The sequence below is a fragment of the Vulpes lagopus genome, chromosome 15 (genome assembly GCF_018345385.1).
Source record: "Vulpes lagopus strain Blue_001 chromosome 15, ASM1834538v1, whole genome shotgun sequence".
In the NCBI taxonomy this organism is placed as follows: Eukaryota; Metazoa; Chordata; class Mammalia; order Carnivora; family Canidae; genus Vulpes; species Vulpes lagopus.
Genome location: NC_054838.1, coordinates 15,328,274 through 15,344,452, shown reverse-complemented (window position 1 = coordinate 15,344,452; position 16,179 = coordinate 15,328,274). Strand labels below are relative to the sequence as shown.

General features: G+C 48.8%; 1 protein-coding gene across 1 annotated transcript in view; it reads right to left on the bottom strand.

Annotated features, from left to right (window-relative positions):
• GALNT18 (polypeptide N-acetylgalactosaminyltransferase 18) overlaps positions 1 to 16,179 on the bottom strand; it is a 340,362-nt gene that overhangs the window by 155,369 nt on the left and 168,814 nt on the right. The window contains exon 3 of the mRNA XM_041730190.1: positions 1,858 to 2,024. Coding sequence (XP_041586124.1) covers positions 1,858 to 2,024 — 167 coding nt within the window. The remainder of the gene's footprint in view (positions 1 to 1,857; positions 2,025 to 16,179) is intronic.

Genomic DNA, 16,179 nt, shown 5'->3' with positions numbered 1-16,179 from the left:
GAGATCTCCAGTAAGACAAGTACCCATCTGGGTGTGAGTATGTCGTTCTGTGCCATTTTGTCACATGTAATTTTGGGTAACCAGCAGCACAGTCAAGATACTTAGCTGTACCATCAGTGTAATACTCCCTAGTGTTTGAGGTTTGAGAGCTCTCCACCCCTGAAGAAGAACCATCCCCTGCACCCATCCCACTCACTGCTCCTTCTGCCTCCCTCTTCTGGGAATGCACCATCATCCTCAGAGCCACCCTGGCTTGAAACTGAGCCATTAATTCACCAGCCCTCCTTAGGCCCACTTGCCCATAACTCTGTTAGTCAAGAGATTCAGTGGATGCTTCCTTTGTGGTATCTCTCAGGCCAATAAAGAGCCCTCGATCCCCATACCCACCCCTACAGCAGGACGTAGTGTAAGGATGCCTTTTGCTTAGGGGATGTCCTCACTCTTGGAGAGACAGACAGCTCATTCATCCTTAGGCTTCTCATAATGTAAAAGGGGAAGGGCCAGCAGGCCTGGGTGGAGCGAGGTAGGGTGCATGGGTGCTCTAGTCAAGCTGTTCTGGTGTCAGCCATTGGAGAATGGGAGCTTTCTGAGGCACCCATTGCATGGACACAAGCAAGGTTAACAGCAAGTAGCTGCAAGAAGTGGGAGCTGGGGCCCTTCCTGTATCCCTCATAATAGATAATCACCTTTAAAACTATGCTGCCTATTTGCTATCATCCTCTGATGTTTTTTCATTCCTTCACACCCATGGAACAATTAGAGTCAAGTGATTCATAAGCACTGCCCTTCAGAAAGCTCTAAAATCCGCTTCATAGCTCTGCTCCTACACTTCTCGCTACATGATAAAATGAAAAGGAAAATTTGCTTATTGAGATTAAATATATTTCAATTATCTGATATGTTTCAGCTTTAATTGATAACAAAACACAAATTGCCCATCTGAACTTCTCATTACAGCAACTGATTCACTGGAAAATTTACTACCTGATACCAGAGAAAAGCACTAAAGATAACACAGGCTCAGTGACTCTACGATCCTGTGACCCAGCAGTCTAGTTTTTAAAATCATGCATTAGCCAAAGCACATCCATTTTAATCATCCTATCGGGAGCGCTGTTTTTTTTTTTTTTTTTAAACCATCTCAGTACATGGTCTCTAAGTTTGGAGATTATGGGGGTGGTATATGTCGGTATTAGAGACCCTGGAATCCACACCAAGGGGGACAGATAGCTGGAAAGGGGGAGACAGAAGGGGGAGGGCTTCAACATGTGGTTGGCGGCCACCTGGGGCTTTGCTAAGGCCAGACAGAACAGGGAGCAGGGCATCCAGCAAAGAGGACAGACCTTCAACAGCTCTGTGGTTGTCACCGTGTTATACATCCACGACCAGCCCCGCCATTGATACCACTGTGACCTTCCACAGCACCAGCGCCATTGACACCTCCACCATCAGCACCACCACCGCCAAGATGACATGAATTATCATCCAGGTAGACGCTAAGGAACACCATGAACTGAAATGATGTTTCATGGAAAAGAGTCACAGGAAATACCCACTCTGTATGTGGTGGGGTGAAGGTCACAGCTATTTACCTTATACTGTTACTAGGATGTTAGAGAAGAGGGTGGACAGACAGCCAGTAAGGAAAAGCATGGGGACCAGGCCCCTCCGGGATACAGAGAGGGCACACCTATGGAGTGAACCACCCAGAGCAGTGACCACCAAGAATCTTCCATCTCTGAAGGAGCAGGCATGGAGAGCCTTAAGAAAATGAGAACCCCCAATGGAAGCTGAACCTTCTGCTCAGATGTCAGGCCCAGAACAGAGTTCTGGGCCCAGTGGGGTTCAGGCACTCACCGTTACTGCTGTTGTCATCCACCAGGATGATCTCCTTGAGCAGGTGTGGAGGTGTGCGTTCAATGGCTGAGTGGATGGAGCGCAGCAGCACCGACAGGGCCTCGTTGACGAAAATGAACACGATGCTCACCTCTGGCAGGCTCTCAGGGAAGGAGAGGTTGCGGCACCTAGAAAGACAAACAGCCAGGCTCTTAGATCTGTTGGTTATTCAGATGAGGTCACCCCAGGTGCTGGCGCACCTCATGTCGGCTTCAGCTTTGCCAGATGGCTCAGGAGTCTAGATTCTTCCCAGGGCCTCTTATTCGATACTTAAGACAATTCCTAAGTGTGCAACCGACAGGCTCACACCATTAAAACTGGTTTGTACCTCTACAGAGTCTGAATTTGTTGACTATCCCAGCTGAATAGCTGTATCATTACACCGAGGGCAGTACCTGGAAGCCAGCAGGTGGTCACTGAGTGTTTACTGGAAGAATGGCTCAGTATTTCTAAACCTACTAGGAGAGAAAAATGCAACCAAAGGAAAGCCTTAGGTTTTTGTTTTTGTTTTGTTCTGTTCTGTTTTTTCAAAATGGCAGCCAATATCTAGGTGAGGGCAGACCTCAGATGATCTGCCTCTGGAGAGAAATATGTGTCCTTCCAGAGACTTCTACTACTAGAATCCACTCCGCCTCACTCCAGGAGGCATACTGCCTGGGGACTCTCCTACTTCTCATTCATCACCAGGATCTGGCCTCCAGAACCAGGTTGAAGGTAGAGTCCAAGACTCCACACGAATGAAAAATGGAAGGACAAGTTCAATCTCACCTCACAGATGAGGGCATGAAGGCTCAGAGAGACTGAGTCTCCCTACCGTGAGTCAGCTGCCAAGACAGAAGCCCATCTCTGGTCTTCTGACATCTACACCCGGATTCTTCCCTTAAGGAATAATGGTTGTGGGACACCTGGGTGGCTCAACGGTTGAGTATCTGCCTTTGGCTCAGGTCGTGATCCTGGAGTTCCAGGATCAAGTCTCAGATCAGGCTCCTGCAGGGAGCCTGCTTCTCCCTCTGCCTATGTCTCTGCCTCTCTCTGTGTCTCTCATGAATAAATAAATAAAATCTTTTTTTAAAAAAAAGGGTATACTGGTTGCTGGAGAGATTGCCTCCAACTGTCCCACTTGCCTCCAAGTTCTCCAAAAACCCTGAAGTCAGTTGAAGGTCTCTCACCCAAAGGACTTGAGCAAAACCATAAAAGTCTACACGCTATTCCCCATGGGAAGAGGAACACACGACCACTGCAAGCATTGCCTTAGCGGGCAGGAAACCATGGCTGGTGCCCTGCTCTGGCTGAAGTGAAACATTGTTCCAGAAGGCACTGATCCCATCTTCAGGATTGTTGAATGAAAGAAAAGAGCAGAAATGACCGGCCCTGGGCTCAGAGAGCAGACTGCCCACTCCTGTCACCGGCCACTGTCAGCTCCTGGGGTTTTGAGCTGGTGACCGTGTTGTACGGCTCCAAGGTGGGAGATGCGACCAGGTGAGAACATGCAATAATGAGCATAATAGCACAGAGCTTCTGCTTGTCGGCAATTAAAGTGCTTGCGGATAGGAATGGGCCTGTTCTTCCCTAATGAGGAAGGCTGCAGGATAACCAGCGCTGAGCAATTTGGAGAAATCACTGTGGGGCCCCAGCCTGCTTAAGAGCAGGAGATTAATAAACTAAAATCACTGTCTCTATGGTTACCAGAAATTTACAGAAACTTCTCCCATTCTATTTCCAGCTCTCCTTCTCTCTCTCACCAAAGAGAGATGGGGGAAGGGGAAGAGTTGAACCTTTCCCCAAATCCACATCGTACTTATAATTTTCATAAAACCACCAGGTTAGCAGATTGGTGTAGAAGGCTTTCATTCTTGTATTTAATGGAATAAATATTTCTTGGGCTTCTTCCATGGGGCAGGTACTACTGTAGTCAGGGCACAGACCAAATACCCATCCTCACTTTGACAGGGGAAACTGGGAAACGTGGAAGCAAACAAATGATACAGTTTCACACGAGGACTGAGATGGAAAGTATCTCAGGGGTAAGAGGACAGGGAGCTGTCTTGGCAGCTGTTCCAGAAGGAGTGGTCGGGGAAGGGCTCCTTGAGGAGCCAACATTTAGTCAGAAACTTAAATGGTACGAAAAAGCAAGTCGTGCAAAGGCCCTGTGGGGCCGAGGGAACGGTGCTGTGAGGGGAACCTGGCTCACGTAAGTGCAGGGAAGGGATGAAGGGGATGGGGAGCTGAAGGGAGGGACTTTAGTGAAGGAGAAAGACCAGAAGGACTCTTTAAGCTCATCGGACCATTCCTGCAAAAAAGTTTTGTTGTCATGAATGTGATTTTGTTAAGACCCGTTGAGAAGGTTCATGGTGCTTATTTATGTCTATCCAGACCAGTGTCTGGCCCTTCCTTAGGCATGAAAACTGATGGAAGCATTAACATACAACCCACTCGCTAACTGCATTTTAAAAATTATACTATATATGGTCAAACTGCTGGCACATGACCTTTAACATCATCATCATTATTTTTTTTAATAAAGTATAGCAAACAGCTCCCAGGAAGGTCAGTACAGAGGTCCATGCTCCCTGTCCTTCCCACTAACGCCTCCAGCAGGGAAGACGGAGACCCTGTGGCTGGCAGGGCTCCTCCACACTTCCTCGGGGCCTCCCGGCCCCACCAACTAGAGCTCCAGGTTGCTCCTGAGGATCCCCCAGAGCTAGGGGCTGTCTTCCTCTACTCCCCTCCCTTCTTACTTCTGAACATCACCACTCCTTCTCCCCATCTCTCCCAGTGGTGGCACACCCCCCCCACCTGATGGTTTGAACCCCTGGGGCCTGGGGACCCGATTCCCCATGGTCTTTCCCTAAGTATCATGGAAACATTCTATTCATTTCACAAGCTAAACTCTGCTGATCACCATTTTTCACATAACAGACTCCTTCGAACATAAGAGGTTTTTACACCCAAGCCCTTTTGAACATAACAAAACACCTAAAGTAGTGCATCCTATCAGGACATGTTTATTGTCTGTCTCCCCCTGTTATACTGCAGCCCCCACCCCCACCCCACCCCAGAGCAGGGGCTCTATGTTGCTACTGTGCTCTAACCCTTAAGCCAGAGTCTGGCGCACAGTAGGTTTCGGGAATTAAACAAAGCTAACAGGGCTATTTATTTTATGGAAGGCCTAAATTTTACATGCATGCTGCTGACCCCAGCACGTTCCTTTTTTCCTGCAAACCTCCTCCCCCTGTTGGAGAGTCAGGGCCTCTCCCCACCAGCGGGTCCTTCCTCCCCTGAATTTATGGCTTCACTTCCTCACATTCAGTCTGCGGCCACTCTTCAGGTCCTTTGCACTGTGATTAAGGGATCCCTCCGGGGCCAAACGTCCTGACCTCCTTAAATCCTTTCCTCCCTTTGTCTCCTGGGAGCTGCTCACAGTTCTCCAGCAAGAGCTGCGCTGCCCTGGCCTCTCCACACCGCAGGCACCCTCCCTCACCCTTCAGCTAATTGGAGCCCAGCTGAAAATATGACTGTGGCTGAGCAGAGGGTGAGGGGTGGGCAGGATAAGGACAAGGTGGGACCAGAGCATTGGAGGGTGCATGAGGCCACCGAGCTCAGGGTCTGCCCTGACTTGCTGTGGGACCCTGGGTGAGCCACTTCACCTTTCTCCATGTTGTGTCATAGAATAAGGGAGGCAGAAGATATGACGGCGTAGTTGTCTTTCCTCTATAAAATTCTGTAAAACTCAGGATCTTCTCTCTCCCACATGGTGAAGACATCTCATTAAAGAAACAGCTTTCCCTCTCACGCAGCACCTGGTCACCACCACCAACTGCCACAAGAAACTTCCCCTTAATGTCATCACGATTACGTAGGGGACCAAATGTCCTGATTTCAGCACTGGGAGTCCCCAGCAAAGCGGCACAGTTGCTCATCCAATGAGTAAACCAGTGTCCCTAGCCTGGTTGAGGGTAGGGACAAGGCTTGCTCGCGGCTGCATGCTCACAGCCGAGCACAGTGCCTGGCCAACAGCAGGCATTCAGTCGGCATCTGCTGAGTACACTCGTGCTACCTTCTCAAAGTTCCCAGCACACACACATCAACACACAGTCATGGTTCGTATTTTCTTCTCAACACTGAACCAGAACTTGCATTGTTGGAGAAAGGAGGCAAAAAGAAGGAGGAAGAACAGCGTGTCAGGCGAGATGCCCACATACCTGCTGGTCACACTCACCACGGTCCCTGCTGAACACTGAACTCAGGGCAGAAGCCTGCCTGCCACAGGGCAGCTCAAGGCTTTCAAAATTAGTTCACATTCAAGAACCACTATGGAAGGGAGTTGTTCTGGACTCAAGCCCAGCACTTCTGCTCCAGAGTCCAGCCACTTGCTTCGTCCATCTATCAGCACTGCCCTCCCCTACCCTTGAGAGCTTTGCGTCTGTGTTCACACCACCGAGATGCTCTCCCCCCTGCACTTCTGTCCTCCAGGGTCTGGCCCCTACACCCTCCCTCTTTCCTGCTCACTTCCCCAGAGAAGGATCAGAGCACATAAGAGTCAGAGGAGCCACACAGGCCTTTCCCTGTTGATGCTTCTGGAGAAAGCCTGAAAGTACAAGACCAGTTCCCTACTCATTTTGAGAAGAGGCATATTCTCCTATAAAATTAAGCCATAAAAGTTCCCTTTTTACTTTTATTCTTGTTCAAAGTCGAGGCATTTTCCACTAGAGATAAAAACAAGGCATTTCTGAGAGGGGAGTACTACGGCTGTCTAATAAGCTGGAATTGATGGTCATGATAAACTCGACTTTATCGATCTCTGCACACAGAAGGCAATGCGGGATGGGAGCAGCTATGTAGAAGCATCTCAGCAGAGCTCCCCAACACTGTTTTGATCTCCTTATAAAGCACATTTATATCAAGAGCTTCAGTGCCAGTGTGGCCTGTGAGAGGCAGGGAAGCAATGGCCAAGTAAGTGAGGCCAACCCTGGCTCCTGGTGGCCTGGCACCACCCTGGGCAGCAGTCAGATGCCTCCCTGTGGCATCAGCAGACTCTCCCCTCCCCATGACCTTGGTCAATCTATAAGCTCCCAGTCAGTCAGGGTGATAACTCCTGGGGAGGCTGCTTGACCAGGGTAGACCTCTTCCAGGATGAAGATCAGTGTCGAACGTGAGCTGAGGCTATCGGCCAATGCAAGGGGTAACCTGATCCAAATATGCCAGGGTGCTCAGAGTGGAGCAGGGACCTTCCTGGACCAAGCAGCAAGAAGATGACACGACCAGATACCCACTCCTCTGAGTGTCCCCAATCCCTTTCTTCCCAGGCTTCTCCCAAGAGGCCCTCCCCTGTAGCCATGGTCAGCACACGAGGGATCAAGAACACCACTAACCACCTAGAACATAACCCTGGGACACAGCCTGGCTCCGGGGTCAATCCTGCCTTCTTGTCCCTTTGAGACCATCAGTGTCCTCACCCCAGCCTCCCTGCTCCTACCTGCACCCACAGGACTTACTTGATCCTCCTCTGGCCTCACGTGGGTACCCTGCTGGTTTCTTCTAGACCTTTCCAGATTAGATCCAGGCTTGCTAGCATCTAGTCTGCTGGACTTAATGAAACCCAAAAATGAGGGCAATGTGGGGATTCTCATTGAGGGTGAGGATAATCAAGATTTTCACTTATATTTTATATCTCCATGACCTCTATAGCTACGAGACTGCATGTGCTTGCCACCCCTACTGCCCATGGATCCTGCGTAGAATATTTGGAAGTTATAATAGCAATCATTTCCATTTTCTGAGAGCTCATGATTTGCCATAAACCATGCTAAGAGATGTATGGATATTTTTATTCTCCCCTCCTACATTTATTTATTCCTTCCTACAATTCTATATGGTAAACACCATTATCTCTGTTTTATAGATGATGAAAACAGGGCTAAGATAGTGAGTTATTTTCCAGGGCTGAAACCTGGGCTTGTTTGCCACCAAAGCCTATACTCATAATCCCTGCTAAACCAGGGTCTGTATCTTCCTTTCCACGCTCACCCAGAGATGTATCTGGAAAAACAATGGTGTTGTGACAATCCAGACACCTGGTGGGTGGGAGACAAAACAGAAGTCACTCCAGGCTGCTAACTCCGATGAAAGATGGAGAGGATGTCATGTGTCTGTGATGTGTGCAAATAGGATAAAGCACTGTGGGCTCCGAAGCCTGGAACTCTTCCTGACACATCGTTCCTGCTGGGATAAAACATCCCAGTGACTCCTTGTATAAAGATGTCTGGCTCTTCTGTCCTATGGCTTCATCATTTGGCCCCCCACTGATGGGACCAGAGGCTGATTCCTGAGCCCCAAGCAGCTATCAACAGCCTGGCCATCAGCATGCAGGGCAGCCCAGCCCAAGAGCTCTGCACAGCCAGATCTGGCAATACTGAAGAAGTACCAGTGACTCGATCTAGCTCTCTCTCTCTCTCTCTCTCTCTCTCTCTCTCTCTCTCGTGTGTGTGTGTGTGTGTGTGTGTGTGTGTGTGTGTGTGTTGGGGGGGAGCCGAACATGAGATGCCCCAGAAAGGCAGGAAGCAGGAGTCTGGGGCAGCAGGAATGATGGGGTTGGAACAGGACAGGTCAGGGAGCTGGAGTTGCAGACAGTCACCCCTGGACACAGGGGATGCAGGCTCGAGCTGCTCCAGGACGTCCTGAGCTATGCTTCGCTCTTCCACACCTGAACACGTGGCTTCCGATTGTGTGATGATGTGTCTGTGTAGGAACATCAACCCACAAAGAATCCCCCCACACACACCCCACAGCTGCTGAGGGAACTCAGTTCCTCGCTCGTGGAACGCACATGAGACATAGCTGGGAGAGGCCCAGAGTGGCTCCTGGGCCGGGAGTGGATCCCTCATCAGACTCTCACAGCCTCCTTTGCTTTACTTGCAATGCCACGTGCCTGCCTTCCCGCCGTGTTTTTATGCGACTATTTAACAAACGCCAGTGTCTCCGCTAGACGGTAAACTGCACGAGGTCAAGAGCACATCTGCTTTACTCACCGGGTATCCCTGAAACTCCGGAATCACTGGGTGTCTGGCTGAATGAACAAATGAATAAATACTCGAATGATGAACAGCAGAACTAATTCAAGCCCATGAAAGCCCTGTGGGTGGGAATCCAGCATGCCCCGACAGAACAGGAATCACCGAGCTGACTGCGTGCTGTATGGTTTCTTCACACTCACGTAGTTGCCATTAAAAAAAAATCACTATAAACCTGGTGCCTTAAAACAACAAAAATGAATTATCTTACAAGAAAGGTCCGAGAGCCTCAGTAACTTGCTGGAGGTCAACCAGTTTGAAAATGAGAGACGTGGCCTTGCAACCCAAGGTTTAAACATCGCTCTGTACGTGTCATCCTTGTGCAGGGGCCACGCTAATCTCGTCATTCCAATTTTAGTATGTGTCCAATTTAGTATGTGTGCCACCCAAGCGGGCACTAAACATCGCTCCATAAGCAGAAACTTCATCTGTCTGTCATGTTATCCAGTTTCTCTTATCCTCTGATAAGCCAGAGGCGTAAATGGAGCCAGGGTGGGGATATCCAGAGGCTTCAGGGACCTGGCAAGACACCACGTCTGGCTCACCTAGGGGAGAGAAGTGGACTCCTAAGAACTGGAAGCTTCGGTGGTCTGCAAGGCAGGAGATATAGGCCCATCTGATAAGAAACCAGACAGGTAAACTCCCAAGCAGATGAGATCATCGAAGTGTGCAGCTTTCACCCAGAGGGAGACCCTCTACAAACATCTTTCAGGTGATTACACCTTTTTAGAGAAAGGGCCTGCTATGGAAGTAGGACAAGAGGGAAGAGAGTCGTTTGAAATGTAAACAACCAACAGGAAGCAGGGAAACAGACCATTTGCTCCTAAAACATCTTACTAGAAATCCAGGGTTAATGGACTCCCTGGGGCTCCATGGACAGCAGCCCCAGGGAACAAGCCAGCTGGCTCTGGCGGAGAAGGCACGTAAGGGGCTGAGCGTCTCCAGGTGGCGAGTTTGTTGGCCCGCAGGTCAGGCCCTTGGCAAAGAGAATGTGCAGTTGGGGAGAGTGGACCCTTGGGTCAGAAAAAAGTGGGATGGAGCATCTTTGCTCTCCAGCAGAACTGGCTCTGGCCTCTGATGCCCAGAACTCTGGGACTGCGGAGAAATCCCTCTCCTCCTCTCACCTTATTGCTGCAGCTGATGGCCTGTCCCCTGGGGCTCCTTGTCCACACAGCAGTCCCTTCAGGTAGTTCAAGTCATGGTCATGTCCCCCCAGGCCATCTCTTTTACAGATCAAAGGCCCAGATGATACCAGTATTGAGAAAAGTAAATAGCAGCTACCATGTGTCAGGCTGTGCTCTAAGAGTTCTCTGTATATTATAATTCAACCTTTGTATCACCACGTCTAATCTGTGCACAGGAAAATCAAGGTGTAGGGAGGGAGGCTGGGGGACTTGCTGGAGGTCAACCAGCTTGTCACAGCACTCTACAATCTACACAGGAACCGCATCTATCATGTTATCCACTTTCTCTCTTGCCTTGCTCTCCTCTGACCATATTCCTCCTCCATATCCCTTCAAATCCAATTCTGCAGTTGTCATCTGAGTGGCAAAACAGACAAAACTATCACCTCCCCTTTTAAAGACCTTATATTTCTATTAATATAGCTCAAGATTCTATTACCTTTAAGAACAGCCCACATGATACTACTGGCCCACAACCAGCTTAACGTTAAGAATCAGAATGTTTCCCCTTTCTCCGCATCCTCTCCAACATTTGTTGTTTCCTGGCTTGTTAATTTTCCCCATTCTCACTGGTGTGAGGTGGGATCTCATTGTGGTTTTGATTTGTATTTCCCTGATGGCAAGTGATGCGGAGCATTTTCTCATGTGTGTGTTGGCCATGTCCATGTCTTCCTCTGTGAGATTTCTCTTCATGTCTTTTGCCCATTTCATGATTGGATTGTTTGCTTCTTTGCTGTTGAGTTTCATAAGTTCTTTATAGATCTTGGAAACTAGCCCTTTATCTGACAGGTCATTTGCAAATATCTTATGCTATATGTTGGCAAATTGAACTCCAATAAAAAAAAAAAAAAGAATCTGAAAAAAAAAATCAGAAAGTTTGCCCAGGGTGCTTTACTAAAGGAGTATTCCCTTCCAATGTGTGTGGTTAACATTTTCAATGCAATAGCAGAATCACCGTCTTTTGTTCTGGGGCTGCCCTCATGGAGGACACATCTCCATGTCTGCAGGTCTCTGGGTCACCTCCACAGAGCCCCGATCCCAAACTAGAGAAAGTCACCTGGGCCAGGGAGGGCCAGGGTGTCAAGGCAGTGCCCTAAAGACACAAGACCCAGGTAAGAATACTGTTTCTGCCACATATGCCTGTGGGAACCTGAGTAAGTTTCTTAACTTGACAAATACTTGGTATTCTCCTATATAAAATAGAAATAATAATAACCTCCGAGAGATTAGAAAAATGCACCTTAAGCAGTCTGCACAGCACTGGGCACACAGCAAGTGAGCAAGTGGTCGCTCTTAATAAAAATCATTAGCCCTTGGGTAGCAACTCCCACATGGTCCAGCAATCACGATCCCGGCTGTCCACCTAGAGCCATTCCCCTTGTCCCCCAGGACCAGCTACATAATTTGTGGGGCCCAATGCAAAAGGAAAAGATGGTGGTATTCACAATTATTCCAAATTTTAACACAGTGAGAAGAGTGCATGAAACCAAGCACAGAGCCTCTTTAGCCTGCTTAGGATCTTGTGCAACAAGCCGCACGCTGTGCGAGTTTCCTAATGCTGACATTGCTGCCACGTGAAAACATTACAAACTTGGTGGCTTAGAACAACACACTTTTATTATCTTATAGTTCTAGAGGTCAGAAGTCTGACACGGGTCTCATAGGGCTAAAATCACAGTGTTGGCAGGACTACGTTCCTTTCTTGAGGTTCCCGGTGATAATCTGTTTTCCTGCCTTTTCCCAAGGCTGCCCACATGCCTTGGCTTATGGTTCTTTTCTGTCTTCAAGGCCAGCAATGGCTGCCTTCCCTGTCACACTGCCATCCCCTCTGGCCCTGACTTTTCTGCCTCTCTCTTCTACTTTTAAGGGCCCTGTGATTACATTGGGCTCATCCAGATAATCCAGAATAATCCCTTTATTTTAAAATCAGCTGATGAACAACCTTAATTCTATCTGCAACCTGAATTCTCCTTTGCCATGGACCAGACCATAGTCATAAATTCCAGGGATTAGAACATGGGTGCTCGTGAGAGACCATTACTCTGCCTACTATATACACCCACGAAGCCAAAGTCCAGAGACCTCAGATGTGTGTCTAGAGCCTGCACCGTGAGAACCCTCCAACCCTCCAAACCATACATGCCAACTTGTGACCACACCCCAGTGGTGGCAGCAAACACCCACAGTCACCTTGGATGGACTCTAACCTGCTCCTAGGAGGACTGAGCCCCTGCCTCCAGGCTGTGTTCTCTCTCTGCTATAATCCCATCCCAGACCTTTCTACTTGGATATTCATACAAGATCTCTCCAGTTCAGGAATAGGGTGTGTGTGTGTGTGTGTGTGTGTGTGTGTGTGTGTGTGTGCATGTGCATCTGTCCCAGTTGTTCCCTCCTGGGGCTGCAGAAAATAGTCTAACCCCCCTGTAGTCAACCCCTCATGTCTTGATCTCAAGCTTGAGCCCACCAGTCAACCCGGAAGTCAGTCCACCCTATCCTCTGGCAGGGACGGATAAGGACCTCAGGGGACACTGGAAAGAAAGGTGGCATCATTACTGACAGACTCAGGAGCCTCTGAGGATCTACCAGCAAGAGGCAGGAATAGTACCTGCCGGAGGCTCTGCCCTGAACTACCTTGGAGGTAGGCCATAGAGTTGCCATGGCAACTTTAAGCCTTGAAGCTTGGCACCCGGAGCTCCCTTGTCCTACCCACACTCAAATGCCCACTAGATCCGCACTCAACCCTTACATTTTCCCAGCTCCTGTTCAGAAATAGCAGCCACTGCCTGCAGAAAAGAATGAGGCGTGCACCTGTTGTTGTGGAACTATGGGCTCCCATATGCCACCTGCTTGGCCTGCTGTCGCTGGGGTGGGGGCCCTGCCCATACCTTCCAGCCCTGAGTTGTAAGTGGCTTTGACCCACTGTCAGGATCCTCCTTCCCTACAATCATAGCCCATATTCTCAGTGGCCCCCCCAAAGATGCTGCCCCATTCTCTCTCTCCATCCTGCAGGCAAAAACTTCCCTGACCTCTTTCTTATATATACCCTTCTTCTAAAAAAAATTGATGTTCCATCTACATGCAATAAAATCCACAGATCTTAGGTAAATTTGATAAGCTTTGATGAACATATATGCCTATGTAGTCCACATCCCAATAACACTTATATTTTTCCCCCTTGTCTTTCTGTCCCTGGTAGGTTATTTTGGAATCTACAGACAAGGAGGAGGAGGGTGGACACTGGGGCACTCTGTGTGCTCATGCACCCAGAGAAAGCCACAGGAACGTTTGGAGTTTGCAGCTGGGGATGTGAAGGATGGACAAAGTCCAGCCAGGGTAAGTTGCTGCTTTTCTCCCCTTCAATCCTGAGGCCTGCATATCTTTCCAACCTAGAAGGCAAGAAGGTAAAAGCCTGTCCAGGTCTGGCAAAGGCCCCTCGTGGGGTGAGGCCCAGGAGGATCACCAGAGGAAGACACCAATCTCCTGTCTCTCCTGGGCCTTCTCACTGGGATGGCACTTGTTATAACAATGAGGGGAGAATGAATGACATTTTTATTTCCCTCAGAGCCAATTGTCCTAGAGCCTGGAGGAAATTTGTCCTTTCTCTGCACAGACCAAAGAGCCCAAATGAGGCTAATAAAACTGTTGTACTTCCAGTTCCAATGTCCTTCCTTCCCCGGGGGAGGGGGGGGGCATCATTACGGGTAAGGGGAGGCTCCTTGCAGATGCCTCTCTGGTCCTGTCTCCCTGCTGCAGAGGCCACAGAAGAACAGGGCTTCTGTGGGCCTTCCAGTTCCCACCCCTGACCTACTACAAACCTGCGAGAGTGGCTCCTCTACCAGGAAGCCAGGAGATGGTCAGCATGCTTTCTGATCCCCCGCCCTGCTCTCCTAACACCTTCCACCTGGATTCCTACTACAGTGCAAACTCCTTGGGGTTTCTCTGGTGCTTTACTAGATGCCTGGCACACACTTGGAGCTCAATAAATGTTTGTGGGATGAATAAATTAATAAAGCCTAGCAACCGGCTGGATGGACTTTTTTCCTTCTGGTTATGTCTTCTGCTGTGTATAAGGCACTGAGTAGAGTATGGTCCTTTCAGCCAGATGACAAAAGTGGGTCAGATGACATCTTTCAGCACCAAGAAAGAAGACAAAATAAGGGACCAGCCAGAGATGATGGAAGAGAGGTTGGGGCAGGACTCGGAACACCCACTTTCCATTCAGGGAATGAAGCCAAGCATAACGTCAGGCTTAGAACTTGGAAGAGCAAACCCAAGAACACAAAGAGCAAAGTCCAAAGCCAAGGACACCTCCAGGAGCAGAAATCCCCCAGGGCACTGAGATTGAAACCAAGTGGATCCCACCAAGATCCACCTGGCCTGATGCTTCTAGAGACTGTCTTTAGCACAGTGCTTCCTCTTCAGATGCTACCCCCCACCTCCACCCACCTTGCCATATTATCCCAACATTACCAGGAGCAAAGGCATCATTCTCTGCCTTGATAATGGGTTTCATGTTCACCAAGACAATTTTTCCAGCACTTAGAGAAGACTTTCCTGACTCAGATGAATGGATTGGCCCAGTGCTACATACTGTTAAAGCAGCCCCCATCCCATTAGAGTGTCACAGATTGACACTTCCAGGCAGTAAGCATGGTGGCAGTGACAAACACAAATTCTATTGCCAGACTATCTGGGTTCCAACCCCAGTCATGCCACTAGCGACCTTGGCAAATGTTATAGTCTCTCCATACTTCAATTTTCTCTTTGGTAAAATGGGAATGAATAATTACACTGTCAAATAATAAGAAATATATATATATATTTAGGTCTTAGACCCCAGTTCCTGTCATGGAAATCCTAAATCCCTTGTCATTTCCCAAGTGAAGGAGTGTCTGACACCGAACTCCTAAGTCCCTTGGGATTTCCTGCATGATGGGAGCATCTTTTGATGTAATGAGGTGATTCTTGGTAGGCCCTGAATGAGGGCTGGTCACTAGAAAGACCAAACCATGATTGGAAGTTTGGAACTTTCAGCCTACCCTCCCAACTCAATCCTCTGAAAAGTGAGTTAATAATCCATCATGCTTACATGATGAAGCCTCCATACAGATCCTGAAAGCATGGGGTTCAGAAGTTGCCGAACACATCACGTACCAGGAAGATGATGTACCCCAAGTCCATGGGGACAGAAGCTCCTGTGCCTGGGATCCTCCCAGACCTCACCCTATATATCTCATCACACTGCTCATCTGTGTCCTGTATCATATCCTTCATAATCAACTGCTAAGTGTATTTCCCTGAGTTCTGTGCCATTGCTGGCAAATGACTGAATTCAAGGACGGGTCGTGGGGACCTCACTTTATGGCTAGTCGGTGAGAAGCACAGGGGACAGCTGAGTTTTAGCTCAGCTGCTTAACCTGAGACCTTGGACTGGCCTCTGAAGTGGGGGCAGTGTCATGGGCCTGAGCCCACAACCTGTGGGACCGATGCTGACTGCCAGCAGCTAGGACTAGAACTGAATTGAATTGCAGGGCACCCAGCTAGCGTCACAGAATTGGTTGGTATGGAAAAACCCCACACATCTGGCACCTGAAGGATTGTGAGTAGGAGAGTAAAGAACAGTGTGCATTTCCCAGACAAGTACCAGCTCCGAGGTTACTGTGAGGAGTCAAACAGTTAATAGAAATAAAGTGCCAAACGCATCCCTGCAAACACGGCCCATGCTATATAAATGTTTGCCAGTGTAATTTGGAATAAGATGATAGCAAGGACGTTGAAAAAATGTTTCCAAAACGAGTTCAACAGGATAAGCTAAGCAATGACCTTGTTACAAGGTAGGAACGTTTTTAGGGAAATGAACGAAGAGAGGCACTGCTTTACCTAAGCACACTCTTGGTTTGAGTGGATCCCAGCAGCTCTCCCATCTTGGACGTGTGTCTGGCCCAGGATCTGAAGTAGAGCTAGAGAGAGCTTTCCAAGCACGCGTGCAAAGAGAAACTGCATCCTGAAAGCCACTGCAAGAGAGCACT